This window comes from Cetorhinus maximus, chromosome 14 (genome assembly GCF_964194155.1).
Source record: "Cetorhinus maximus chromosome 14, sCetMax3.hap1.1, whole genome shotgun sequence".
Classification (NCBI taxonomy): Eukaryota; Metazoa; Chordata; class Chondrichthyes; order Lamniformes; family Cetorhinidae; genus Cetorhinus; species Cetorhinus maximus.
Genome location: NC_135892.1, coordinates 89,912,542 through 89,937,824, shown reverse-complemented (window position 1 = coordinate 89,937,824; position 25,283 = coordinate 89,912,542). Strand labels below are relative to the sequence as shown.

The following is a 25,283-nucleotide window of genomic DNA, read 5'->3' as shown; positions in this document are numbered from 1 at the left end:
GGAGGAATTTCTTCACTCAGAGTGTAATGAATCTTTGGAATTCTCTACCCCAGAGGGCTGTGGAGGATCAGTCATTGAGCATGTTCAAAACTGAGATCAATAGATTTCTAGATAGTAATAACATGAAGAGATATGGGAACAGCGTGGGAAAGTTGCATTGAGATAGATGATCTGCCATGATCTAGCTGAATGGTAGAGCAGGCTCAAGGGTCTGAATGGCCTACTCCCCCTCCTTTGTTCCTCTGTTCTAATGTTTAAGAAAATAACTGGGACGAAGTCCTAGAAAAACAAGGTGGGCCTTTTAAACTATCCACCTTGATGCCTGGCTGCCCCTGTGACAGTCTGTGATCTGCATCTGGGGGCTAGATCCCCCCATTTAGGAATCATTTTCTCAAGGCAGTTGTGGCGAGCTGGGAAATTTCCTGACACACACTATCCAACTCAGGTGTGAAAGTGCAGGCCTTCCTTTCAGATAAAGGAACTTGGAGTAAATTGACTTTTCTTTCTCCACATTTAATCAGTGAATCAAATTAAGCCAAACCAGGGTCAGGTTATAGAAACATTTCCATATTTTTCACCAAGTTTTCCAGGTCAGGCAATGCAACGGTTGGATGTTCCTCCGGTTTATTCCTCCAGATTTCTCTTCTAGCTCTGGTCAGCAACTTAGGAAGAACTTGCATTTTCACAGCTGATTTCACAGCCTCAGACATTCCAAAGCTAACTAGGTAGGGCCCATGAACTCCCTCCATTTCACTCCTCATAATAGTCAAACATCAGAGTGTCCAGTACATTGGGCAGGCAAACACCCAATAAGTGCCTATATTGGCATGGGCATTCTCCAGCCCCATGAATGTGAGGTGTTTTCCCACTGACTCCTCAAATTCAGGTGGAGTAAGTGCTAGAGGGAACCAGCAGTAATGACCCTGGTGTATTTTGTGGGTCAAGGTGGCAATCCAACTATGATGCATGGGAAAAGAAAAGAGAGGACTGACTTAACAATAGGATTACAGAAGTACCCCCAGAAATGTACAAATGCATCGGCCATCAGCATGTAAAGAAGGAGTTTGTGAGATCTGCTTCTTTACATAATTATGCACATGACTGGACAATCCTGCTGGGACATGCAAACAGCAGATTGCAAAAGCTGTTGCAGTGCCTTAAAGGATCAGGTTTGTACCAGAAAAAAGAATATGGACTATAATGAAACAAATGGATGATGTCCCCAGGGAGGGAAGAAGATTGACTCCTTTACAGAGAGCACATTGGAATTGCTGAGAATTGCTCTGCAAAGGAAATTTAGCATCTTTGGATCAGAAAGGCATCTTCTTCAGAAGTCTACAGTTAGCGTCTGAGAAGAATGGAGCAAGCAAATGTCATTTCACACGTGAGGAACTCATTGGCACAAATGAGCAAAATGTTCATGATGCTGAAGAAGTTTGCCAAGATAAGTGTATCCTGAATATTCTATATCAAATCTAAAGTCATGGCCACAACACATATTTTGTTTCAATCTTCTGCATCTTGGCTTTAAACATATGACTATTATTTGGGAGCCTTTCTCAATTACAAGGTGATCCATATCCATGTATGGCACGCCATCAAGCTTCCATGGAATCATGATGCGAAAACAATGGCTGGTATTGTTTTCATCAGCAGCCACTGGTATATTGCACTCTCATTGACCTAAGATTTAAGAGACCTGCCTTGCTCTCTTCTCCTGAGCCCTTGCTCATAGCAAGGGTTCAGGAGAGGGAAGCGGCGAGCAGGAGCATTTGAAAAACAACATGGATTGTAGCAGTCTCACCTCGGCACTTCCGCAACATTGGATCTCCAGCTTCGGATCGGATCTGGATCTTCAATGGGAACGCACATCCAGGAGAGGAAAGTGGCGAGAGGGTGAATCAGGAAGTGGGAGGTTCATTGAGAGGTTGGGTATCAGAGGGGGAGAGGCCGGAACTTGGAGGTTGGGGAAGGGGAGAGGCCACAATTCGGAGGGGTGGGAGGAGGGGGATCTGCAGTGACCAGGAGGATCAGGGAGTGGGAAGTTTGGGAAGCAGGATTGGCGGCAAGCAGGAAGTACTGTCAGTAGAAAGTTACATTTTTCTTTTATATTGTGAAACTTATTTTATTTTGAAAGTTATTTCATTTACCAATATCAGATTTTAGCAATGTAAAATATTTCAACTTAGAGGGTATAATGTTTTAATTTTTTTCAGTTAAGGAAGGTCCTACAGAACCTAACTAGTTTTAACATTGACTCCTATGGGAACCAATGTTTCACTTAAAGTCATGATTTTCAGGAACGCAACCACAACTTTAAGTGAGGACTTACTGTATGTCTGTCCATTTCACCAGTCTGTCTATGTCCTGGTGGAGTCTGTTGTCATTCTCTTCACTGTTGACTACATTTCCGAATTTCATGTCATCTGCAAACTTTGAAATTATACCCCATATACCCAGGTCCAGGTCACTAATTCCCCCAGTCTGAGAAACAATCATTTACCACTACTCACTGTTTTCTGTCCCTTAGCCAACCTTGCAACCATGCTACCACTGCATTAATCCCATTAGTTTAAATGTTGTTTACAGGTTTCCTATGTCCTGACCTTCAGCCCACAAAGGCAGCTATCAATATACTGAGCTGACTAGTTTAGCAACAGAGCTGTGGAGGGCTGGCTCAGATATTCAATCACCGTCTGTGCCAGAGGATTGACTTGGTTCTAATATCCCTTCACCAGATGTGCAATGCTGGAGCCAGCTTTATCCCAAAGAAACCCTGCTTAGCTTTCGTCAAAGGAGGATAGAGTTGTTAAAAATCGTAAAAAAGACTTATCACATCTCCCTGAAATATCACAAAACTTTTTTGATTACCATGAACTGCTGTAGTCTGTTATTGTCATTTTGTGGACGAATGCAACAACTGTATTCTGCACAAAATGATCGCAGAAAAAAAAAATAGCTATTTTACTAGTTTGTCTTTTCTTTAGGTGGTGTTAATTGAGAGGGCAGGTTGGCCAGAAATCTAGGATAATTCTCTGATCTTCTTCAAATAGTGCCATAGGATATTTAACATTCAGCAGACAACTGGTTTAATTAACATGGCTACTCATAGCATTAAAATTATGCCGATTTTCTTATGTTTTCCAGACTTAAATGAATGTATCAGTGGAGAAACAAACTGTCATGGAACTGCCCTGTGTGAGAACACTTATGGTGGATTCAAGTGCATTTGTAATGGGAATGCTGAAATGGAATCCCAATCATGCTACAGTAGGAAATTAATTTATTCAAAGACAAGTAATACAATGTTTTTTATTTGTTCATGGGATCTGAGCGTTGCTGGCAAGACCATCCCTAATTGCCCTCAATAAGGTGGTGATGAGCCAGGGTTCTTGAACCATTGCAGTTCGTGTGTTCAAGAGGGAGTTTAAAAATTAGATTATTAGTTAGGAATGAGCTACCGTGTACTTTGGGTGGGCTGAGCAATAAGTGTCAGCTTGCAAGTATTGGATTTATTGGATTTATCTTTCCATTCCAGTTCCTTAGTGTTCACTTATGGCCCATCTGATCCATTGGGAACTGTTACAGCTGCTCCTTACCTCACAGATTACAAACACTTCAGCCCCGATGTTTATGGGGAGGTGGGGAGGGTGTGGGCAAGGCTGAAAATGGCTGAAGAGCCCAGCAAGGCCTGGGAAATGGCAGTCCTGCTGATCTTAATAGCAGGACCTCATTAACATTTTGTACGCGTGTCTCCCATCCACCTGCTGGCCAAATGGACAACCTGGTGTATGGATGGGAGGGAACACCAATGACAGGAGGCCACATTTGGAGACCTCTGGGGACAATCTCTGATAATCGGAAGAAGGAAAATTCTTGCAATCGGGCGTGGGAAGAGTCCGACAGTTGGGAGGGCAGGTGAATGATTGGCAGTTGTTGCCGGGGGAGATTGACAGTCGGGCTGGGGCAGCTGAACGTCCTCTTTGATGGGCCTTGGGGAAGCACTCCTGACCCACCAGGAGCTCTGAAAGAGACATTTATCTTCAGGAGCTGACAGCTCCTGCCTCTATTCCTTGGCCAAGTTTCCAGATGCCTGTGAAACCCACACAGCATAGTAAAATCAAATCGAGCTCCTAATTGTACAGTGGCAGTCTGATTTAAATGTGTTAATTAGCATCCCGCCTCTTCACTGCAGGACACTCAGATGCCCTAATAACTGACACTGTAAAAGCAAAGGTAGCAGCTGTGTGCATAGCAGGCTGGGTTCACATTATGTGTATTTCAGTTTTGACCCTCTTGCACCCAACATAGAGGGCTAACATCCAAGATCTTGCTTCTAGGCAAAATTAATCATTTTTTGAGTTATTTTCCTTTGTTTAAAGATAAAGGGCCTGAAAATACACTGAACATAATTGCTAGCAAAACAGAGTAGTGACAAACTGTAAACAGATTCCACCCCAATTTCCAAACTCATTGGCCTTCACCTACCTCAAAGCACCTCCACTGCAGCATTAATCCTAGGGACTAAAGTTATAATTTTGAGCATGTGCAGAGTTAATTTAGGTAAGTTTGAAAAGGGTGTACTCAACAAGTAAGAGTAACTTAAGATGTTTGTCCAGTGTTATATACAGCACCTTGGTGTAGTTACGATATAAAACCAGGTGACATTCTATTGCCTGTCCACTTCTGCTGAAAAACACAAATTCATATGTTGATCTTAAATTCGCCTTAGCCCATCTCCTCTATTTGAATATAATTACTCTTCTTTACAAAGATCATCTACATGCTGCCTGTTGTCATCATCAGCAAAGCTTATAATGTGATAATAATATGCAGATTAGTCTTCTAATTATTGGGATATATAGCATAAATCTTCATGCTAATATTTTTTGGATTGTTCTCAGGAGTAAAACGCTGGTTCTCCTTAAGAAGGTGGGGCAGTTTGTGAGGCAACACAGTTTGTGAGGCTTGTTAGGCTACTTCAAAGGGCAGTTAAGTGTCAAACATGTTGGTTTGGGAATGGCGTGACTTATAGGCAAGACTGGCTGCTTTTTTTGCCTAAAGTTTATTAAGGAGCCTGTTGGGTTTTCGCAACAATCGACCAACTTTATAGTCACTTTTACTGGTACCAGCATTTTATATCTGGGGCTGAATTCTCCAGTCGGCGAGCGGGGGCGGGGTCCGCTCTCCCGCGCGTAAAATGATGCGCAGTGACATCAGGCGGATGTCCCAACGTCACCGCGCGTCATTTAGATTTCCAGTTCGGCAGGTGTGCAGCTGAGTCAGCTGCACACCCGCTGAACTGTCAAAGGCCTATTAAGTCCTGTTAAAAACTAATTTAAACAATTAAATGAGCTGCCCATCCAACCCTTAAGGTTGGTAGGAAGGCGAAGAGCCCAGACGGCCTTCGCATTCTTCATGGAACCTCATCCACAGGCAGGATGAGGTTTCATGAAGTGTTTTAAAATTAAGTAATAATTTTAAAAATAATTCTTTGACATGTCCCAGCTCATGTGACAGTGTCACATGAGGGGACATGTTTTGAAAGTTTTTAATTATTTTATTTCAGTTCTTAAAAATCAAACTGATGGTGCCTCAGGGAGATTTCTGTGCTCTTTGGTGCACATGCGTGAAAGAGCACAGGCCCCGACTCAGGAAATCCCCCCCTTCCCCCACCCGCAGAGCCGCAGAGGGAGTGCTCAGCGCTTCTGGGCGAGCGTCATGCTGGGTGGGCCTTAATTGGTCCACCCTCACACAACCATCCCCCAACGGGAATGTTTGGAATGCCATGGTGGAATTATGAACTCCTCTTCTCTGGATTACTACTTTGGTAACATAACCGTTACGTCACCAAGTTATATAATAGATTTTAACATATGGAAAGCACTTTGGTCAGGTTGAGTGAGTACTGGAGGAAAATAAGTGATGTATGAACGATTTATGTTAGTTCTTTTTTACATTCTAATTATGAAACCTAGGGCCAGGATTTTACGTCCCCTCCCATCCGGCAGGACATTACGGTCCCGCCGAACTGAATGGAGATTTAAATGGCTTGCTGCATCTGCCCATGGGGGTGGAGGGGAGGAGGGTGGGATGGGCTGGGGTCACATGACCTGGCGGTGCCGTAAAGTCTTGGCCTAGAAGTTTTATCATTGAAAGCAATGTCAGTTGATAAGATATTTCTGTATGTATAATTCTCACCTCTCTATGTTTATGCTGACTCCAAATCAGACAAAGCTGGCAACCAAAACCGATTGCTGATAGGCCTGGTGTTGGGAATAGGAATCCCACTACTGCTACTTCTGCTTGCATTACCAATTTTCTACTATTGCATTAGAAGGAAAGTGAAGGCAGAGTAAGTATGGTCAGCCTTAAACACAAAGTATTTGTCGTAGTAATGACACTGAAACTGTCAGCCTTTTCCATTGGTACTCCTCTGCAACTGACAGCAGCTTCTGTAGTCCATACTCGCGCAGATAATTGCAGAAATCCAGACATTGCAGTCGGTGATTCTACACTTCTCCTGAGGGTGCACTTTGGATGTTCCCCCAGAATACAATAAATTATAAGTCATTGAACTGACAAGAACTTCCACTCTTATGCTTTTAATCACATTGTAAAAACTCTTGATAAAGTTACACCCTGTTAAATGAGATGTAATAGGGTTTTTAACAGGGTAATACGTTTATAATTACTGCTAAACAGCCTCACTGGCCCTAAATGGGTAATTTTATATTTGTGGAATGTCAAATTTCTTGATTATGGTAAGAAATACCACAGATTTTTAAAATAATAAAATAAAATTAATATCTCCGCATAAGATCCATATTTGGGTCCCAATCATTTATTTTGCTACACATAAAATTTAAAATTAAGTGATTGTCACTTCCTGGTTTGCTGTCTGAGAATACTTACCCTGCTTCATGATATCGCTGCTGCTGGAAACCTGGAGATCCCCTTGACCTGGCACCAGATTCAAACTGACGTTGGGAAAAGGAAAATCCATGCTGCCAAGGTGGCTAGACTTCTGTAGGCAGCATTCTTCAAAGTCAGCCGCAAGCACTATTGCTTCAGCACTGACTGCGAAGACCAGTCCGATGTGCTTAAGGTAATTGTTTAATCCGTTGTCGTCCATACTGGGAAAATACATTTGCTGCTAAATATAAAATGTACAGACCAGGGAGATTCCAGCTCTGATCTCTGGCCTGTGCTGAGTTAACTGAGTTAACTTTTCATCAGTAATATAGACACTAACATTTACTTCTGTGCCATTGGACTAGGGGAGGGGGGAAAAACACATTGGGCTGAATTTTGCGTTTGACGGACGGGCGGGCCCGACTGAATTGGCGGCAGGTGGGCAGCTGATCCCCGCCGCCGAAATGGGCCGTGCTGCCATTTTACGTGGGCGGGCCAGTTGACGATGAAGACCTTGACGCACTGGATGAGGCTGCACATGATGAATCCAGCAGTGGCTCAGAGGATGAGGAAGCACAGGGCAATGATGAGGGGCAGCACGCCGACCCGCGACTACACCAAGGAGGCAGGGACACCTGGGACACTTTAATCCAATGAATCTTCAGCTAGCTCCCCACACATTAAAACAAAACTTAAAATCCTGAAACTACCGCAGTTAGGATGAAGGCAATTATTAATTATTAAACAATAGCAATTGGGAATGCCATATCTTCAGCACAATGGTGAAACAACAAATAAGAACAGAAAATGCTGGAAAATCTCAGCAGGTCTGACAGCATCTATGGAGAGAGAAACAGAATTAACGTTTCGAGTCTGTAGGACTCTTCTTCAGCGCTCCCTCCACAGATGCTGTCAGATCTGCTGAGTTTTTCCAGTATTTTCTGTTTTTATTTCAGATTTCCAGCATCCACAGTATTTTGCTTTTATCTTAGTGTGAAACAACAAAATTTGAAAATAGATAAATTTAAAGATACAGTATATGTCAGGTGGTGTTTGTTCAACAATACACAATTCTCAAACACATCCAACAATACACAATTCTCAAATGACAAAACTTGGATTTAATACTCGTCACATCCAGCAAGATACCTGAGTGTTGTGCAATAAGAACGAAAGGCATATGCTGAATTTTGCTATATGGGAAAACAGGAAAAAATTAGCTAGGATGGGGCAGTAATTACACAGCCAAAGAGGAGAGTTTTGAGGATGTTTTTGAAAACAGGGAAGGAGATCACAAGGCAGAGGAAACTAGGCAGAGTTTAGGGGATGGGGGCATAATGGCTGAACAAATTGTCGCTAGGTTGTCCACCTCTTCCTGCACTGACAAAGGATCAGGGTTAGCTTGTAGTGTGAAAGGAAAGCAGAGATAGATAATTGGCTGCTGAAGCAGCTGCAGTTTGGCCCCCTGTGTATGTAGGCAAGATAGAAGGGAAAAAGCAGGTACAGTGTGAAGAAACCCCAAGCAACATCTCCATCATTGCCACTTGCTATATTCACAACTCACCTACTGCCTGCAAAGTCTAACATGTCCTCTTCAAGTGGAGAGAGTGTGTATGGCCAATTCCAGAATTGTCATGCTGCCTCATATTTTGTGCAACCTCTTGCAAGAAACAGCATAGTGAGGTGTGTCAGGAATGTCAGCAATATGTTTGTCATATGGTGTGGAACATTTGAGGTATGAGCAAGTGAGAGTTGCAATAGTGGTGATACTTTATTCAGCTCTTGACATCAAACAGGCAATTTGGGAATGTGGTAATAGCATTTAGGTAAGTGGGGAGAGGTGGAAGGTAGGCTGGGTGCCAGCTGTGTGAATATGGAAGTTGAACCTGTATTTGTAGAGAATGTTACTAAAGATCAGTATGCAAACAGTGAAGAGGAAAGGAGGAGAAACCATTATCAACAACCTAATGCCTGTGTTAAATCAAGTAAGCGCAGAACCATGATAGAGTAGTATCTCAGAGATGGGCTAAAGAGAAGACATTGGAGGAAGATGAAGTAGTCCCTTTTGTTGAAGACCCCTTCAAAAATTTGCAAATCTAAAGACATTCAATATGACACAATTCTTCAATATTGTAGAATTCTGAAGCTTTGTCAAAGCCATTCAATTATAATTATGTAACTTTCAAGAACATACAATTCTCACACACCAAAATCACACAATTGTCAAGCATATTCAGTAAAACACAAATCTCAGATTACACCTACAATAATTCATATTTCTCAAACGAAGGCAATAATGCTTAGTTTTCAAATTTATTGAGTAAAAAAAAATTCTCGAACATATTCAGCGACATGCAATTCTCAGTCATAAACCAGCAATAACAAGGACTTGTCAAATAGCATTCAATTCTCCAAATTATTCAATTCAGTCCCAAAACATATTTAATAATGCCCGATTCTCAAATAAATATGTTTAATAATATGTAATTATTGAGTATGTTCAATAACTTGCAGCTCTCAAATATATTTAATAACATGTAATGCTCTAATACATTTTATATCATCTGTTAATTTATCAAATTATAACAATGCACTGTTTTCCTATTGTATTTACAGCATTGCTTCAACATCAAATGGATATGTGCTTCAAGGGAAAACCTTTAAGCCTGTTGAAACTCTTGTCTACAATGTACATCATCTACCTTTACAGATATAAAATGCAACATACAAATGCATCCAAAAACATTTAAATAATATAATTAATGAGAAGAACAGATAACTGAAGAAATATAATAATTGAAGGAGCATTTAAATTGATATTATATGTAACTTAATGTATATTTATTTACACTGTGGAACAAAATACTATCTATCAATGGCAATATTTAGATAAGAAGGCAATCATTTTCATTTTTTCAGTGTGGGGGACCTACTGCAAATATTAAATATCTCCTCTGGACCCAAGTTCAAACTTCCAACAGTGTCAGTTGCCACAGTGCCATGGAATTTCACAGCTGGGCTTAACCATGTTTCTGATACTCGCATCACATAGCAGTTGCCTACCAGAACAGGATCCAGTTCTGGCATCTTATTTCTAATACTTGTAGCATTCATGAACAATCAGCTTATTGTAAATTTGTCTCCAATCGTATCCCTTGCATCTTCTTTTTCCCGATCTTGGGTACATGTATGTTTAATTGCGATTTTATGTCCATACCCATCTATTGACTAAATTTAGCCCTACAATCTGTCCCATTTGGTATCTGGTTACCTTTTACTTCTCCCCCAATCTATCTGATCAAAGTGATTACCAATTGCTGCTTCAATTTTCCTCACAAATCTTAAGTTTCTATTTAGTGAAGTGATAATTTAGTGATAATCTTTTTTGTTCTGCAAATGTCCAAGTTATTTATGAAGGTGATTTTGTTGTTTTGTGATCTCTGGCAGCCATTAATGTGTTCATTTTTACGAGTGAATTATCCTGCTTTGCTTTATACCAAAGTATATCAGAGCGTGTTACTTGGCATCCCGTAACTTTCAATTTTAAGGCAATCTTCATACATGTGCCTTTTATTGCCTTGATGTTTTATCTCCCTGTGGGGTTCTTCCCTTTCTGGTCTACCCCCACATGTCCTTGTTTTATCCCCTTCAATATCCCTTCTAACAATTCCTTAGTGTAACTTTATTAGCTCCAAGTAAACCACTCACTATTCTGTAGATTAGCTGCTCCAGCCTTAGTTGCTGTTTGACCTGCAAATTGTATCATTGTCCAAACTATCTTTTTTGACATCCTAGATGCTTTTATTTTGGGACCTTGTTTCCTTCTACTACATTGGACAGTGCCTAGAATCTGTTCATTATTGAAACCTCCTGGCAGACTTTGCAAGCTTTCTTAACTTTTTTGCTAAGTTTCCCAATCTTATTCTATCTAGTATTCTCAGTTCCTTGGCTTTCCTTGCACTTGTCTCCAAATCATGACAGACCTGTGTTTAGTTATACTGGTCTGCAGCTCAACTTCCTGATTGCTCACTCTTAAAGTTAATATTAGCTTGGCTATTTTAGTGGCCTGTGATAGCTCACGTACTGGGCTAGATTTTCATCCTAGAGGCAGGTAACAGGAGATGGGAAATTTCCTGGCTTGGTGTGACCGACTTGGGAGAAAGTACCATTGGCTGAGAGACCAGACATCCATTATTCCATTCAAACAGCTGCGCAAAAGCTGCTTGATTGACAGCTCCTTCACATATCTATTTTGTCAATTGCACAATGTTTATTTACACAAGTTAAAGAGGTGTCAAGTGCTTGTAGTTTCTGCTATTGATACTTTAAATGTCTGAATGATTGTATAGGGCTGTAGTAAAAGCAATTTTTTAAAGGAAGTTATGAATGAATGACTGTTTTTAAAGCTTTTTCATTCATGCCATTGTTACTATAGGGTTCATTGGATTTGCATAGAATGTATTCTAGGTGAATGGACATGGAAGTGCCATAGGTTGGTATGGAGGCGATGAGGAGATATTTGGGGTGGGTGGAGGGCCATAGGTTGGCATGGAGGGTATGAGGATCCATTGGGGGTGGGTGGAGGGGCATAGGCTGATGTGGGGGGCATGGGTAAGGCCTTTTGAATTTACCTTCAAAAGGTTCTCTCCTCCAGATTATGGTTCACAACACTTTGGAGGGGCCGTGAACCACGAGTCCTTGAAAAGCTGGCCTGACTCCACAAAAATTGCTGAGCTTTAGGAGATGCCTATCCCTGAAATGAAGCCAGCCAGTTCAGGAGTGCAGGGTGCGGGCTCGTGACCTGCACCAGCCTGCACTCTTGCCCTATGTTGACAAAAATTAGGGAAGCCTGGAATCCTGGAAGCGGGGCCTGCCAGCCATTTTTAAAGGTCTGCAGAGCCGGGGAGAGTCCGCGAAAATCTAGCCTACTAAGTCTAATACAATCCAATCATATCCTAAGTTCATCTATCTTATTGACTAAAGCCATAGCCCTTTCCCTAAAGTTACTGATCAAAACACAACTTTTGTACCTCTTTCTTTGTTCTTCCATATCTTTCAGTTGATAGTTTTTTATGAAGATTCCACTGGAAGACACTTCGGAGCCCCCATTTTAATTGTATTTCTCTTTGGTGCAGTCTTCTTTTAGTCTTAGTTCTTTTGTTTGTCTTTCATTGTCCTTCTTCCTCTCATTTTAATGTTACTACTTTCTTGTGCCACTTTTAATTTGAGCTTTATTGGATACTATTCTATGAATTTTTACTTAATTTGGGTACCATTTTCAATATTGTATTGCTTTGATGGACACCATTATTGTCTGTTTCATACAGATGTTCTCCTACATCTTAGGCCCCCTCCACTGCTCTCCTTTTAACATTGGTTTCTTGGCTACATAGAATTTCATGGAGCATGGCACAACTGCCTTATGCCTCAGACTACTTCTTCCCACTCTGGCCCCATCCCCCTGCTCTTTTCTCCCTTGTGTATGCATCAAGCCTCCCCTTAAATGTTAAACTTCTCACAGCCAGTTGGTGAAGGAGGAGATAAGAAGTCAATCTTTACTCAGTTTTAGATTAATTCACAAAATAGATAATACAGGCAGAATCTTCTGTTCCAAAGTCTAAGTTCAGTGGCGGGTGCGGAAGTAGGAGTGATTTCCGCTGGGGAAACGAGACAGCTGACCACGCATGATCTTGCCCTGTTCAGCTCATTGCTTATGCACCCGTGCAGAGCACGGCAACTCTCTTGGCGGGGTGGGCAGGAAGTCGCCGTCCCTGCCATTACCTTATGGGCTCGAAGGTCCGGGCGCCATGTTTAAAGGACATCCAAACAGCCATTTACTCACTGCAGGCCAGGAGCTCCTGATTCTGCCGAGACCAGGATGTCCCGGAAAAGAAAGCAACGTGTGGTCCCAAGGTTCAGCAAAATCTCCCTGGAGACTCTCCTCCACACCATCCAGGAAAGGCAGGAGGTGCCGTTTCCCTGGGATGGCAGCAGGAGACCCTCCTGTCTGACCACGGCTGCCTGGATGGAGGTCGCAGTGGAGTTTGGCGCCTGTGGGGCCCAGCATAGAAACACCCAGCAGTGTCGCAAGAGGATGAATGATCTGCTGTGCTTCTCCACGGTAAGTACACCAAGTACTCAATGCAAACTGACGTTCATAAGGGCATCAGGCAGTCTAAGTGTGGAAGTGCACAGGGATGTCACACAGGAGGTTGGATTGCAGCACTCACCAGCAGATGGGACATCTACACAATGTGTGCCAGCCACTTCATGCTCTCTAATTTATATCAGTTGCAGGACATCCTGATTTTAATCACTTACAGGGGTAGGTTCAGCAGCTGCCATAGGCATGCATGCTGCTGAACTGCTGACGCAACCATTCGGATGACAATCAGTCCTTCTGTCTTTCTGCAGGGGAAGAACACCAACAACAAGCGGGAGAACTCCCAGACTGGAGGCCGAATTCCAGACATTCAAGTCCTCACTCCATATGAGGAGCAGGCCACAGAGATAGCTGGGGAGGAGCAGGACCGTGCCTGTGCTGAAGGCGAAATAGGACTCCCGCAGGAAGCCAGCGAGGAAGCCTCCAGTCTGCAGTTGTGCCCACAGAGTGAGACATTTATTTAAATAAGGTGCCTGCTTAGTCAATCACTAAATCTTTTTTTTAATCAGTCCAGGTACCAGCAAGAAAAGGGGAAACTATCAACCCAGATCAGCCATGGCTCCACATCCAATCCCACCTCTGGGGATGACGCTTTAGAAGCCTTAGAGGATGCACCATCATGGTGTTCACCTGCACCTAACACCAGAAACGAGGCAGAATCATCCCAGATTTGCACTTAGTGCGGTAGCGGGTGGGTAAAACGCCATTTTACCCGCCAGCCACGATGGCAGGTTTTCACGCCATATCATCCCAAACCCACCACGTTATTTATGCATTCCCAGGAAACACGTTGTTTCCATGGTGGGCGGGCTCCGATTCACCTGCCACGCCACCACCTCGCTGCTTCATCACGCCAGGCACCACATTTAAAGTACAGCCGCGCTCAGTGCTTCCAGCCCAGAACTGCAGCAAAGAAGACATGGCCCCGAAAGGCAAGAAGACTGCAGCCCTCGAGCGCCTTTTGGGCGCCATGGAAACCTGCTGTGATGTCCTCTACCCTCGCTCTGGCCGCAGGAGGCACAGCTACATTACCACTCTGGCTTGGTAGGTGATGCCAGTGGTGATCAGTGCCAATGCTGCATAGAAGCGGTTAGCCATCCAATGCAGATAGAGGATGAATGATCTCATTCATGCAGTCAGGGTATGACAACCATCTCATCACTCTAAACTCACACACTCAAGCCCATCACACATTCACTGGCATCTCACTCACTGCCAGCTCAAGGGACATCACCACCCATTCTCACACACATACCCTCACATCGCCATCTGGCCTCATCTCCTCTGGAGACTGCCTCCTCAGCCCTCACCATCTTGAGGCCACTTGCACAGATCAACATGTATCTCCATATACACCCTGGGTTACCCTCCTTCCCCAGTATAGCCCTTGTCCTGCAGCCTCTTCCCTTTCTTGAAGCAACTTCTCCCCCTTTGCCAAGTAGGCCCTAGCCCTGCAGCCATTGAAAAGCCACCCACATATGGCTGATCTGGTAGGTAGAGACCTACCCGTGAGCCCCCCTAAAAGTGATGTTGGTGCTGTCAGTGAAGCCTGGCGCTGATGATTGCCGGTGCTGACTGAAGCAAGGGTGAGCAAACAAACCTTGAAGTGCAGCCCGCCAAGTGCACGTCATTTATGTGCTGTTGTGAAACACGTCGATGCCATCGGCGGGCTGAGTGGATGATCACGAACTGGTTTCACGCCGTTGTGAAACTGATCATACCATATTGTCCGCTAATGCCACCGAACACGTCCAGCGCTAGCAGGCATGGAAAATCCTGGCCACAGTCACTTCAGTGGGACCACATTCTAGAGTAGGCTCAGGGTCACAATCTGGTGAGCACATTATGATATTGGTTCACAGCCGGCAGAGAAAGTGACAGCCATGGTCTCTGACACTCGGAGGACTGCTGGAGACCAGGCCGCTTCTCAGCCCCATGCAGATGATGAGCCTCTGTAGTCGGCCCTAAGTGACATGGAGGTGCGAAGACAGGCAGGGGAACATCAGACAGAGCTCAAGAGGCCATGTGCAGATTGGGCCGAAGGTTGGAGGAGTCCAGTCACGTTCTGTCTGACGTCACGGCTCCGGCATGTGAGCACTTGGCTGCCTCCATGGAAAGGGTGGCGGCCGCCTTGGAGACCCAAGTCCAGCAGAATGCACAGTGGCTGCCGGATATGTGTTTGGACCTGCATTCTGTCGCTCTATCCATGGGTGCAGTGCAGCAGTGGCTAGGCAAGAAGGGCAACTCAACTTCCCTCCAGGTTCTCCTTCTCCTCAAGGAGGTGCTATCGGGCACCCATAGGGAGGAGGACTGCCAGTAAGGCACCCAGAGGCTTCATCTTAGGACACTCCAAGGATACCCTGCCACTCCACCTCCCCTCAGCCAGTGACCCCATTGCCTCCAGATCAGCCCAAGGAAGGTGCATCTGAACCTGAGCAGGAGACCCTTAGCAGGTCAGGGCCTTCTAAACCTATGGCCATCTGAGGACCGCCTGCCAAAGTCATCAGTCAAAAAAGGGCATAGCAGTTAGCAGGCTGCCTCCACCTCAGCAGCAGATGTCAGAGCTGCACCTAGACATAGTGGTAGGCAACAAAAGATTAAGAACTATTGAAGGCACACAGAGGGCATGGTGTACATGTATATAGTTTTTGCACTCATAAATATATGTTCACTTCCATTGTTTGGAAGTTTCCTGGATTCCATCTTGCTGCTAGTTGCTTCAATGGGCGTTGGCATTTGAGGGTCTGAAATGCGGGCCCCAATCAGATGATGAACTCCTATAGATTGACTTCTCTCATATTATCAATATAGTAATTACTCACTAATCCCATGTGTATGATTAAGCATTGGTGAGTGTGCTGCCTGGCCATGCATCATTCAAGCCATTGCTTGCAGTTGATCATGTTCAGGCCTCTGAAAATGTGTTCATCAAGGCCATTGCATCTCCTACTGCTGTTGCCCTGATGTGAGATGTGGGTGGATGCCACAAGTACTCGAGGGCAGGTAAATCTGCTATGTGAGTGGCAATGTTAGGAAATAGAGATAGTTTACGTATGTTATATTTGTATTTGTGGGTGTTAGGAATGAGTTTTAGCTTTAAAGTTTAATTTTAAGTTTGATTTGTATTTCTGTATCTGTGTGTTAAGAGAGGTCAAATGGAGTTTTAATTTCACTTTAAAAGGCTGCTTGCATTTCTAATGAGGAGTTTACGACCCCTATGAAGTAAAAGTAAACACACAAGAATAGAAAGAATAATGCTGTTGCCTAGCAAAAGGGGGACCAGATAAGCAGGTTCCTCCCACAGACATACATAGACAACTAAAGAAACAGCAGTTTAAAGTTCAGTTGAAGCTAGGACCCCAGAGAGAGTGGGCACTGGGAGAAGGAACTGCAGATTTCCCAAAAGAACAAAAAGGTCCCAAGCAAAGGAAAACCCCAAAATCCAGGAGAGTGTAAGAGGGGAAAGTCCAAAGGAGACCTTGTAGTCAGAGGAAGGACAGGAACCTGGGGAAAGGTCTTGTTAAGTGAAGTTAAGAGTGAGGAGCAGAAAGAAAGGCTCCAAGCTTCAGATTTAAAGTGAGGAGAGCTTGCAAGAAGCAAGAAGATTCAAAAAGACAACTGAAGGTCTGTAATTCTTTGCTATGGGCATGCAAAGCAGTGGTGTACTGTTAAGCCTGAGTTGGTGAGAGAGAGAGTGCATGGAAGACAGCTTGAATGCATATGGTGACCAAGGGAAGAGGAACATCAAAAGGAGAGTTTGAAACCCTGGAGGTGAACCCTTATGGAAGGTTTCTGAGAGAAAATGTCAGTTTGGGAGAAGATTCCAAGGCGAGGTCCTGGAGAGTGGAGATTGGAAACCCTTGTGTGAAAGATGGAATTCAGTGAGACTGGTTGGCTCATGGTGTGACAAGTGTCTTGGGGGAGTTGAGGAGAGATCCATAGCATCTGGTTGAGGTGGCATCTGTCACTTGAGGTCAGAGTGTGGTGTGTCTGACCAAAGGGTGCCTTAGGTTTACATGGACTAAGTACTTACTGTGTACATTAAAGTATAAGATAGCTTTTGTGACTTGTGTTATCCTTACAAATCTGTATATATCTGTAAAGGTATAGTTGTGGGTGAAGGAGTATTGTAATATAGCTCATCTTTTTTTGTTGAATAAATGTTTTATTCTTTTGTAAAAAGTTCATCAACTGACTCCTGTGACTCTGTTCAGTAGCTACTCTCCGCATATTAAAACAAATAAAAGTTAAGATCTATCAGACTGGGTTCCACCCTGGGATCAGGCTTGTCCAGGAGCAATCTCAGCTGGGGTTCATAACAGGTAAGTAACACTAGATGCAGCTCTATACTGTCTTCTTAACAAGAGAAAACCAGAGGCTGCACTAAATGTCTGGAGGAAGCTGTGGTGGGCATGTTCAATCATTAATGGCCTTTTTTGGAGATTTGTCATTTTGAGCTAACATGCAATTGAAGGCTGCAAGTAAGGAGGCAACGATGCAAGAGGGATTTGAGTATAGGATCTAAGAGTTGTGTGTGCAGTTGACTGAAGCCTTTGTCAGACTTCACATGGAGATTTGATTGGCCTGCTTATCTATCAAAGGTTACAGTAGACCTCACATAAAGGGTTTGCAACCAAAGTGCACCAGACATCATTGAAGGACTGGAGTTTTAGTGAATAGGTGAGAGAGAATAGAATAGGCCTCTGTGCTGGACCATGCCGAGGACTGTGAGGCTATCCAGGTGAAGCATCAGCAGCTCTAATAGACCTCTGCAGGGTCCATGCAGGAAAGAAGTTAACTTTGGCTGGGATGTCCACAATGACGGATCACGGTCTTGCACTAATGCTAAGGCTGTCTAGGACTGAGACTTGTAGGAGTCTCTGCGATTGGAGGGTCTGGAGTGGTTGCACTTCAGCAACCCATAGTGCAGGTGAGGCAATCTCAGTGAATGGACTCCAGAGTTACCTTGAAACTTCCTGGCATGCTAACGATGTCAGGGGTATGGGTTTACTATGAGCAAGTGGCGATTGGGGACAGGAACATGATCTTCCTTCATCATTCTGCAGAAAGAGCTATCTTGAGGGGCCAAATGGTGTTTTCATGCTGCTCCTCCCTGTGGATCGATCTTACCTGGTTCTGCCTGTAAGAGCTCTCTGCCAGGTCAACCTCCCTTTGGGAGCAGATGTGAGGGTGGCATGAGTGCATCCCTGCTCAGGTTAGATTTGATATTGCTTCCAAGTTGCCATGCACATGGACTTTGTGAGGGGTTGGGTGAAATCACAAATCTACATTATGTGCCTGAGGTTGTGGGAGAATGGAGTGCTGCACAGGTTCTACTGTGTGCAGTTAGTGCCAGGGCTCTGCTTATTAGCATAGTTTGGCACACGCAAAGGATCGAATCACCAGCAGGGCAGATGGTAACTAGTGCAATTTAATTCAGTTATCATAAATCAAGGTACATTAGAGAAAAGTATAATGTCTGTAACCAAAAAGGAGCTTAGACCCTCCAGCTGGCAGAGGATAGCAAACCTAAAAGTTAAAGGAGTGTGTCGGCAGCTTACTTTACCTGGAATCATGGGCCTATCTGGCACATCATAGTCTGTTATTGACTCTGCGTGTGATTTGGCAACATCCTGGCCCTCATCAGATCCAACCCCTTCACTGTCCTCCTTGTCGAAAGAGACGTCTCTGTCCTCCATGTCTTCCTTCCCCTTTTGTAACGCTAGGTAATGCAGGGCGCAGTAGACAACGATGATCTGAGACACACTTTATGGTGGTTATTACAGAGCCTCACCTGAGCAGTCCAAACATCTGAACCTCATCATTAGGAGAGCTATTGGCTGCTCAGTCAGTGGCCTGGTTGAGGCATGTGTGGCAATGTACCTCTCTTCAGTAGCACTCCGCAGATGGCAAATTGGCACCATCATCCATGTCTGGGGGTAGCCTTGTCCCCAGGGAGCCAGCTCTGCAATCGCCAAGGTCCTTCAAAACCCTGTGGCACCGGGGGGTGGGTCAGAATGTAGGCGTTGTGAGAGCTCCCTGGGAACTGAGCACAAACATGGAGGATTTACCTTCTGTGATCACATATGAGCTTCACGCTCAAAGAGTGGAATCTTTTTTGTTGATGAATGTGACTGGCCGTTGCCAGGGAGATCTCAAGGCCACATGTGTGCAATCAATAATGCCCTGCACTTGCTGGAAATCTGAGATTGCTGCAAGTCCCAACGGTCTTGCAGCCTGGCTTTCAGGATGCAGGTAGAATTGGACAAATTGGTGCACTATCCTGAACAGCACGTCTGTCACCTCCCGGATACACTTGTGTGTCACTGACTGAGAGATGCTGCACAGGTCCCCAGTGGAGCCCTAGAAGGAGCCACTGGCAAAGAAGTTTAAGGTGGTGGTGACCTTCAATGCCACTGGCATAGGATTCCCTCCAAATCCTTGTGGCCACAGGTCATCATCGAGAAGCTGGCAGGTGTGGTCAACCACATTCCGGGACATCCAAAGGCATCTCTGACATTGCCTTTCACTCATTTGTAGATAGCTGCACCACCTGCGATACACTTGTGGTCAGGCCATTGCTCTCCGTTGCAGTGGAACCTAATCGCCAAAGTCCTGATATTCAAGAGGCCCCGCTGCCTCTTGCTGCTCAGGCCATTGCTCCTCATGGCCCTGTGTTATCCTCTGTTGGGCCCTCCTTCTCATCTGAATGAGAGCCAGTAGAAAGGCAGGATTGCCTGGAGCCTGCATCATCTAGGCCTCAGTGGATCTGTGAACAAACTGATGTAATAAATCTAGTGGGAATATTCTTTACAGCTTTGCCTCCATCTCAGAGCCACAAGCTATTGCTCAGCCCCATGTCTGGCCTCTGTCTAGACATGGCATCCCTGTTCCACCTCTTCCAGGTGAAGGACATCCTGAAGGACCAGATTTGGATGTGCTACCTGTTCATACATGACTGTGCATGGAGATATTTCATTTTGGCCAGAGTGATGAGAGCCATGTGTGAGAAGCCACCCTCTGACACTATTCAGCTTGCCTCCACTACCCTTGAGGCTCTAGATCATTGCCTTGGCAGCATAGAAAGGCTAACTGCATGATCCCTTGTCAGGCATGACCATTCACCCAGGAGGATGGAGGTTTGGAGTTGGCTGCTGTCCAGCAGCTGTGCCCCTTGGAGGTGTCCACCTCCCTCCCTCCCTGCCTCTGACAGTGGCAGATGGCAAATGGCACAGAATGACAGTAGCTCCAGACCTTGCTGGGATCTCAGTGTTATGAGACCCATGAATCGGGAACAAACCTGCTGCTGTGTGGGCTCCAGAGAGGAGAACACAACTAAACATGGTTGACATCCAGTTGCCTCATGATTATTAGGGTGCCCCTTTAGTCATCCAATTGTATTGATCTTGAAATCCACCCACCTGAAAAGACCCTCTATCCACTTCTAGGTATTGTGGTTTTAAATCGACTGTGTTGCATTGTTGTTCCTGGAAAAGTGGTGCCTAATAGTTTTGAGACTTACTCCACTACCTTCTACCCTCCCCCATCACTCACCAACTTCCCCCCATCATCTTTGACCCACCTAATATTACCATTCCTCTCCCCTATGTCACGCTTAAGCCTCCCCCAGTTACCCTGGACCCTATGTGGAACCACCTCCATATGCCTTCCCTCCCCTCAGAGCCGACACCATCCCCAAGCCCACCCTGATCCTGACCACCACCCGCTATCTGAGCAACCTGCGTAATCCGTTTCCATGATCCCCCCCTCCCTTCGACTACCTGACTATCACCCTAGACTTACCACATCCCACTTCCCACTCTGACTGTGACTGTTCCCTCCTCTGCCCAGTACCCCCAGGACCTTACCATTGACAGCAGCAACCCTGCCTTCTAGGACCATATCTGTCCAACCATCCTTGCTTGCAAACCTCCCTCCTCCACACAGCCACAGGATCCCCTGGACCCAACATGAAAGGTCCTTCCCTCCATCCCACATGGCTGCACCCTTGCATTTCCTCGCTGCCTCACCCTCTTCCCCCAGTAGTCTCTTCTTTCTTTGGACACTCTTTTCCCCCCACCCCACCCCTTTCTCGTACACTCTCTTCCTTCCCCAGGCAGTCTTCCCCCACCTTTCCTGGTCTCTCTCTTCCTTTGCTGGACATTATCTTCCTTCCTTGGACACTCTCCATCCCCTTTCTAGCCTTTGCCTGCCTTCCATGTCCAGTCTCCACTCCACCCTATGCCCCCTTCCTGCCATTGTCTGCCTCCTGTGCCCAGCCTCCACTCCACCCCTCGTCTGTCTCCTGTGTCCAGCCTTCGCACAGCTTGTCCAACCACACCCGATATGTGTCAGTTTGTGAGTGTTCTCTAAGAAGGTGAAAGCAGCATCTACTCACCTCAAAGTCATGGAAGAAGTGAAGTTCACCAGGTACACGCCACTTATACCCAGCTGTAAAAGTAAACATTCTCATTTCTTGCTTGCGGGGAACTTAATTTGGAGAACCTAATTTAGTTCTGGTGCATGACACAAATGGGCTTCCCAACATTGTTCATCAGGAAATTCGACACACCTTTAACTTGCCTTTAATGTCCTGAGAACAGAATTCCTACAGCTCATCCCACTGTCAGAAATTGATTTTTGGCCTTACACCAAGTTAAGTTCCCCCGCCCACCAAGTTTCCCTGTTGCTGGCAAGACCCAGAAGATTCTGCCCAACACATATAGAATTCCTAACTCTACAACCTACCACCAGTGTCAATAACAGTCTCTTTATATGTGCATAAATAATTGCCCAATGAGTGCACCCCACCCCTAGACACTTAACCTTAATTTATACAATTAGCATTAAATGCATCAATGCATTAATGCAAACTATATTAGTGCTAACTTCGTTTTTGAAGATAGAAATGACATTTTCTTTATGATCCTCCAGCATGGTTCCATTTTCTATTTAATCTGTATAGATTGATCCCAGTACCCCTGCTATCGCCTCCCCAATTACTTTGAGGATTTGCTGGTGTAATCATTCAGAACCTGGGATCTTGCTTGCTTAAAATTGCCCAGTTTATCTAGTTTCCCTTTTCTTTCTAACTTAACTGCTGTAATATTAATCTTGACTCCTACTGTTATCATTTCCTCTTAAGTAGTCTCTTCAGTGATAACTGAGGTAAAGCATCTGCTCAGTGTCCTTGCCAACCCAGTATAATCTTGTGAGTTTATCTTGCCCATCCCTTAATACTGCCCCTTTAAAAAAACTTCCTCCTTTTTGCGTTGCCCCATTAATACAGAAATAAACTAAATCTGATCATCCCTTATCTCCCTTTGTTTATCTGAACATTGAACCTCCATATTGTTCCCAAAACTTTGCAGAGTGCAAGTCTGGCATAACGAAATATTTTGTCATTTTGCTCCTATTCACACGGTTTTCCTGGTCTGAAATTGTTAGTTCCTGATGTAGACTTGCAACTCCCTTTCTATTTAGCAATCAATGGTCAATTGGCATCTGAATAGTTTCAGATTTATTCTGTAGTCATGGAAGCCCTCCAAAAGAACAGCCATGCCAGCCGACAAGTACTTCAAAAGCCCTAGCCTGTTACTGGTTCTTGAATCACAAGGATAGAATTCACTAAATATAAGGTCTGTTATTGAAGCTGTAAATGTGGAAGGCAGCAGAGATCAGAGTCACATTTGGAAAAGCACAATGCTGACCCTGAAGCAGACGTACACTGTAGACATGTGAGTGGATGGGGAGAGGTCAAACAGCAAACAGACTGATGATATGCTTTTTTTTGCTAATGAAGAATGATTCAGAGATTCAGAACAGGGAGATTTGAACAATTTGGAGATAGTCCTTACTGGCAGGCAGCATTGTTGGGGAAGTGAATTTTTTTACATGGAATGGCACCAGGGTGAGTGGGTATGAATTTTCAGCGCAATGATTTCTCAGTCATTTTTGCCATGGGAGGAGTGGGACTGAAAGTAGATGGGCAAAGGAGAAAGAAATTGACAAAGTATGTCACGGAAGATGCACAAATGCATCAATTAATGACACTGGTCAGAATTAAAGGCTAATGATTATGATGTGATCTGCAAATTAATAATAAATATCTTTGACAACATTAAGGAGTGTTCCACTATATTGTATTGTGTGTGTGTATATAACATATATATATGTATTATATATGAAGTCTGTTGAATAAATTTATTAATGAACACAGATTGTGTTCAATTCTGAAATGTCTTTCTCATACACAAAAAAGCCTCCACGTTTATGGTGTATTTGTTTCTTTTGTAATCGAGTCTGATCTGTTCTGTCACTTAAATAGGTCTAGAATGACATCACATACATACTACACAAGAGGGATTTTGTTTGATCTAATCCACCTGAAAGATGATATATTCATGGATTTTAAAACCCAAGTTAGCGTGTCCTACTTTACAACATAGAAATCAAAGAGTTTTCTTACTGCCAATTTGAATGCCAGATTTGCAAATGTTTGATGTAAAAGACACTTCTTCCAACTTAAAGGAGAAGGCATAGGGATTTTTTTTCTTTATTCTTTCATGGGATGTGGGCATTGCTGGCAAAGCCAGCATTTGTTACCCAGATCAGCCATGATCTTAATGAATAGTGGAGCAGGATTAAAGGGTCAAATGGCCTACTTCTGCTCCTATTTTTTTTCTGGAAAGATATACTTTATTCATAAAACATCTGAAAGAACATTACAAAACATTTCTAAATAGCCATCACAAAAAATGCAATAAGATTCAACTTTTACACATGGATCATGAGGTGCTTCAATACAATCAATGAATATTACAGTCATTTCTATATGGTCATCACAGACAGTCACACAGTGCAATGGTATTGGAGTTATTGACATACACCATGTTGCACTCTGCGGTGCTTCAATACAATTATGATACCTTTAGTATTCACTACATACATTTATTGTGAGTCGTACAACCTGAGGGGTCTATACCTTTCCCAGCCCCACGGTGCACCATGGCAGAAAGGTCTTAGACAGCGACCTTTCCCCATTGCGCCTTTGTGGTGGCTGCCCCAAGCTTTAGTGCATCGCTCAGCATGTAGTCCTGGACCTTGGAATGTGCCAGTCTGCAACACTTGGTCGGGGACAACTCTTTGCATTGGAAGACCAACAAGTTTCAGGCAGACCAAAGAGCGTCTTTCACCGAGTTGATGATCCTCCAGCTGTAGTTGATGTTTGTCTCGGTGTGTGTCCCTGGAAACAGCCTGTAGAACACAGAGTCTCGTGCCACAGAACTGCTCGGGATGAACCTCAACAAAAACCACTGCATCTCTCTCCAGACCTTCTTTGCAAAGGCACATTCCACAAGGAAGTGAGCAGCGGTCTCTTCCCCACACAGCCACCTCGAGGGTAATGTGCAGAGGGGGTGAGACTCCTGGCGTGTAGGAAGGATCTGAGGGGGAGGGCCTTTCTCATCACCAGCCAAGCTACATCTTGGTGCTTGTTGGAAAGTTCTGGTGATGAGGCATTCTGCCAAGTGACTTTGACAGTCTGCTTGGGGAACCAGCCGACAGGATCCACCATCTCTTTTTCCCGTAGGGCCTCTAGGACGTTATGTGCCAATCACTGCCTGATGGCCTACTTCTGCTCCTATTTTGTATGTTCATATGAATGATTGCCCTCAAACTGAATGGCTTGGTAGGCCATATCAGAGGGCTATTAAGAGTCAACCACTCTGGAATCACATGTAGGCCAGGCCAGGTAAGGATGGCAGATTTCCTTCCCTAAAGGGCATTAGTGAACTAGGTTTTTATGACAATCAATTATGGTTTCATGCTCACCTAGTTTTCAAATCAATTCCAGATTTTTTTTTTTAATTTATGAATTTAAATTCCACTAGCTGCCATGGTGGGATTTGAACCCTTGTCCCCAGAGAATTAGCCTGGGCCTTGATATTACCACTACACCACTGTCTTCCCCAATAGAAATTCCTTGGAGCTGCTTCTGCAGCAGGAAGTGTGGTGGCAACCCTGGCTATGGCCATAGTTTTATAATGATATCAGTTGTAAAATAGGAAAAATTACAGCTCCAATTGTAGTTTAGGGTGGGGATTGAGCATGTAGTGGCCAAGTTGCATAATAAACAGGCCTAACTTTGGCAACATGATGCCCAGGAGATTTAAATCCTGGGTCTCATCTGCACACTGTAGTCAGT

At 44.3% G+C, this 25,283-nt stretch overlaps 1 protein-coding gene and 1 long non-coding RNA gene across 4 annotated transcripts in view; one reads left to right on the top strand and one right to left on the bottom strand.

Moving 5' to 3' along the window:
• Positions 1-11,386, top strand: part of LOC144689812 (mucin-like protein) — a 77,471-nt gene extending 66,085 nt beyond the window's left edge. For all 3 annotated transcript variants that reach the window (XM_078557213.1, XM_078557212.1, XM_078557211.1), the window contains 3 exons: positions 3,148-3,270; positions 6,232-6,355; positions 9,532-11,386. In XM_078557213.1, the coding sequence (XP_078413339.1) occupies positions 3,148-3,270; positions 6,232-6,355; positions 9,532-9,631 (347 nt within the window). In that variant the 3' untranslated portion in view covers positions 9,632-11,386. The remainder of the gene's footprint in view (positions 1-3,147; positions 3,271-6,231; positions 6,356-9,531) is intronic.
• Positions 11,387-23,301: 11,915 nt separating this feature from the next.
• LOC144689811 (uncharacterized) overlaps positions 23,302-25,283 on the bottom strand; it is an 88,230-nt gene continuing 86,248 nt past the window's right edge. Inside the window, exon 3 of the long non-coding RNA XR_013578716.1 lies at positions 23,302-24,334. This is a non-coding gene — a long non-coding RNA (uncharacterized LOC144689811). The remainder of the gene's footprint in view (positions 24,335-25,283) is intronic.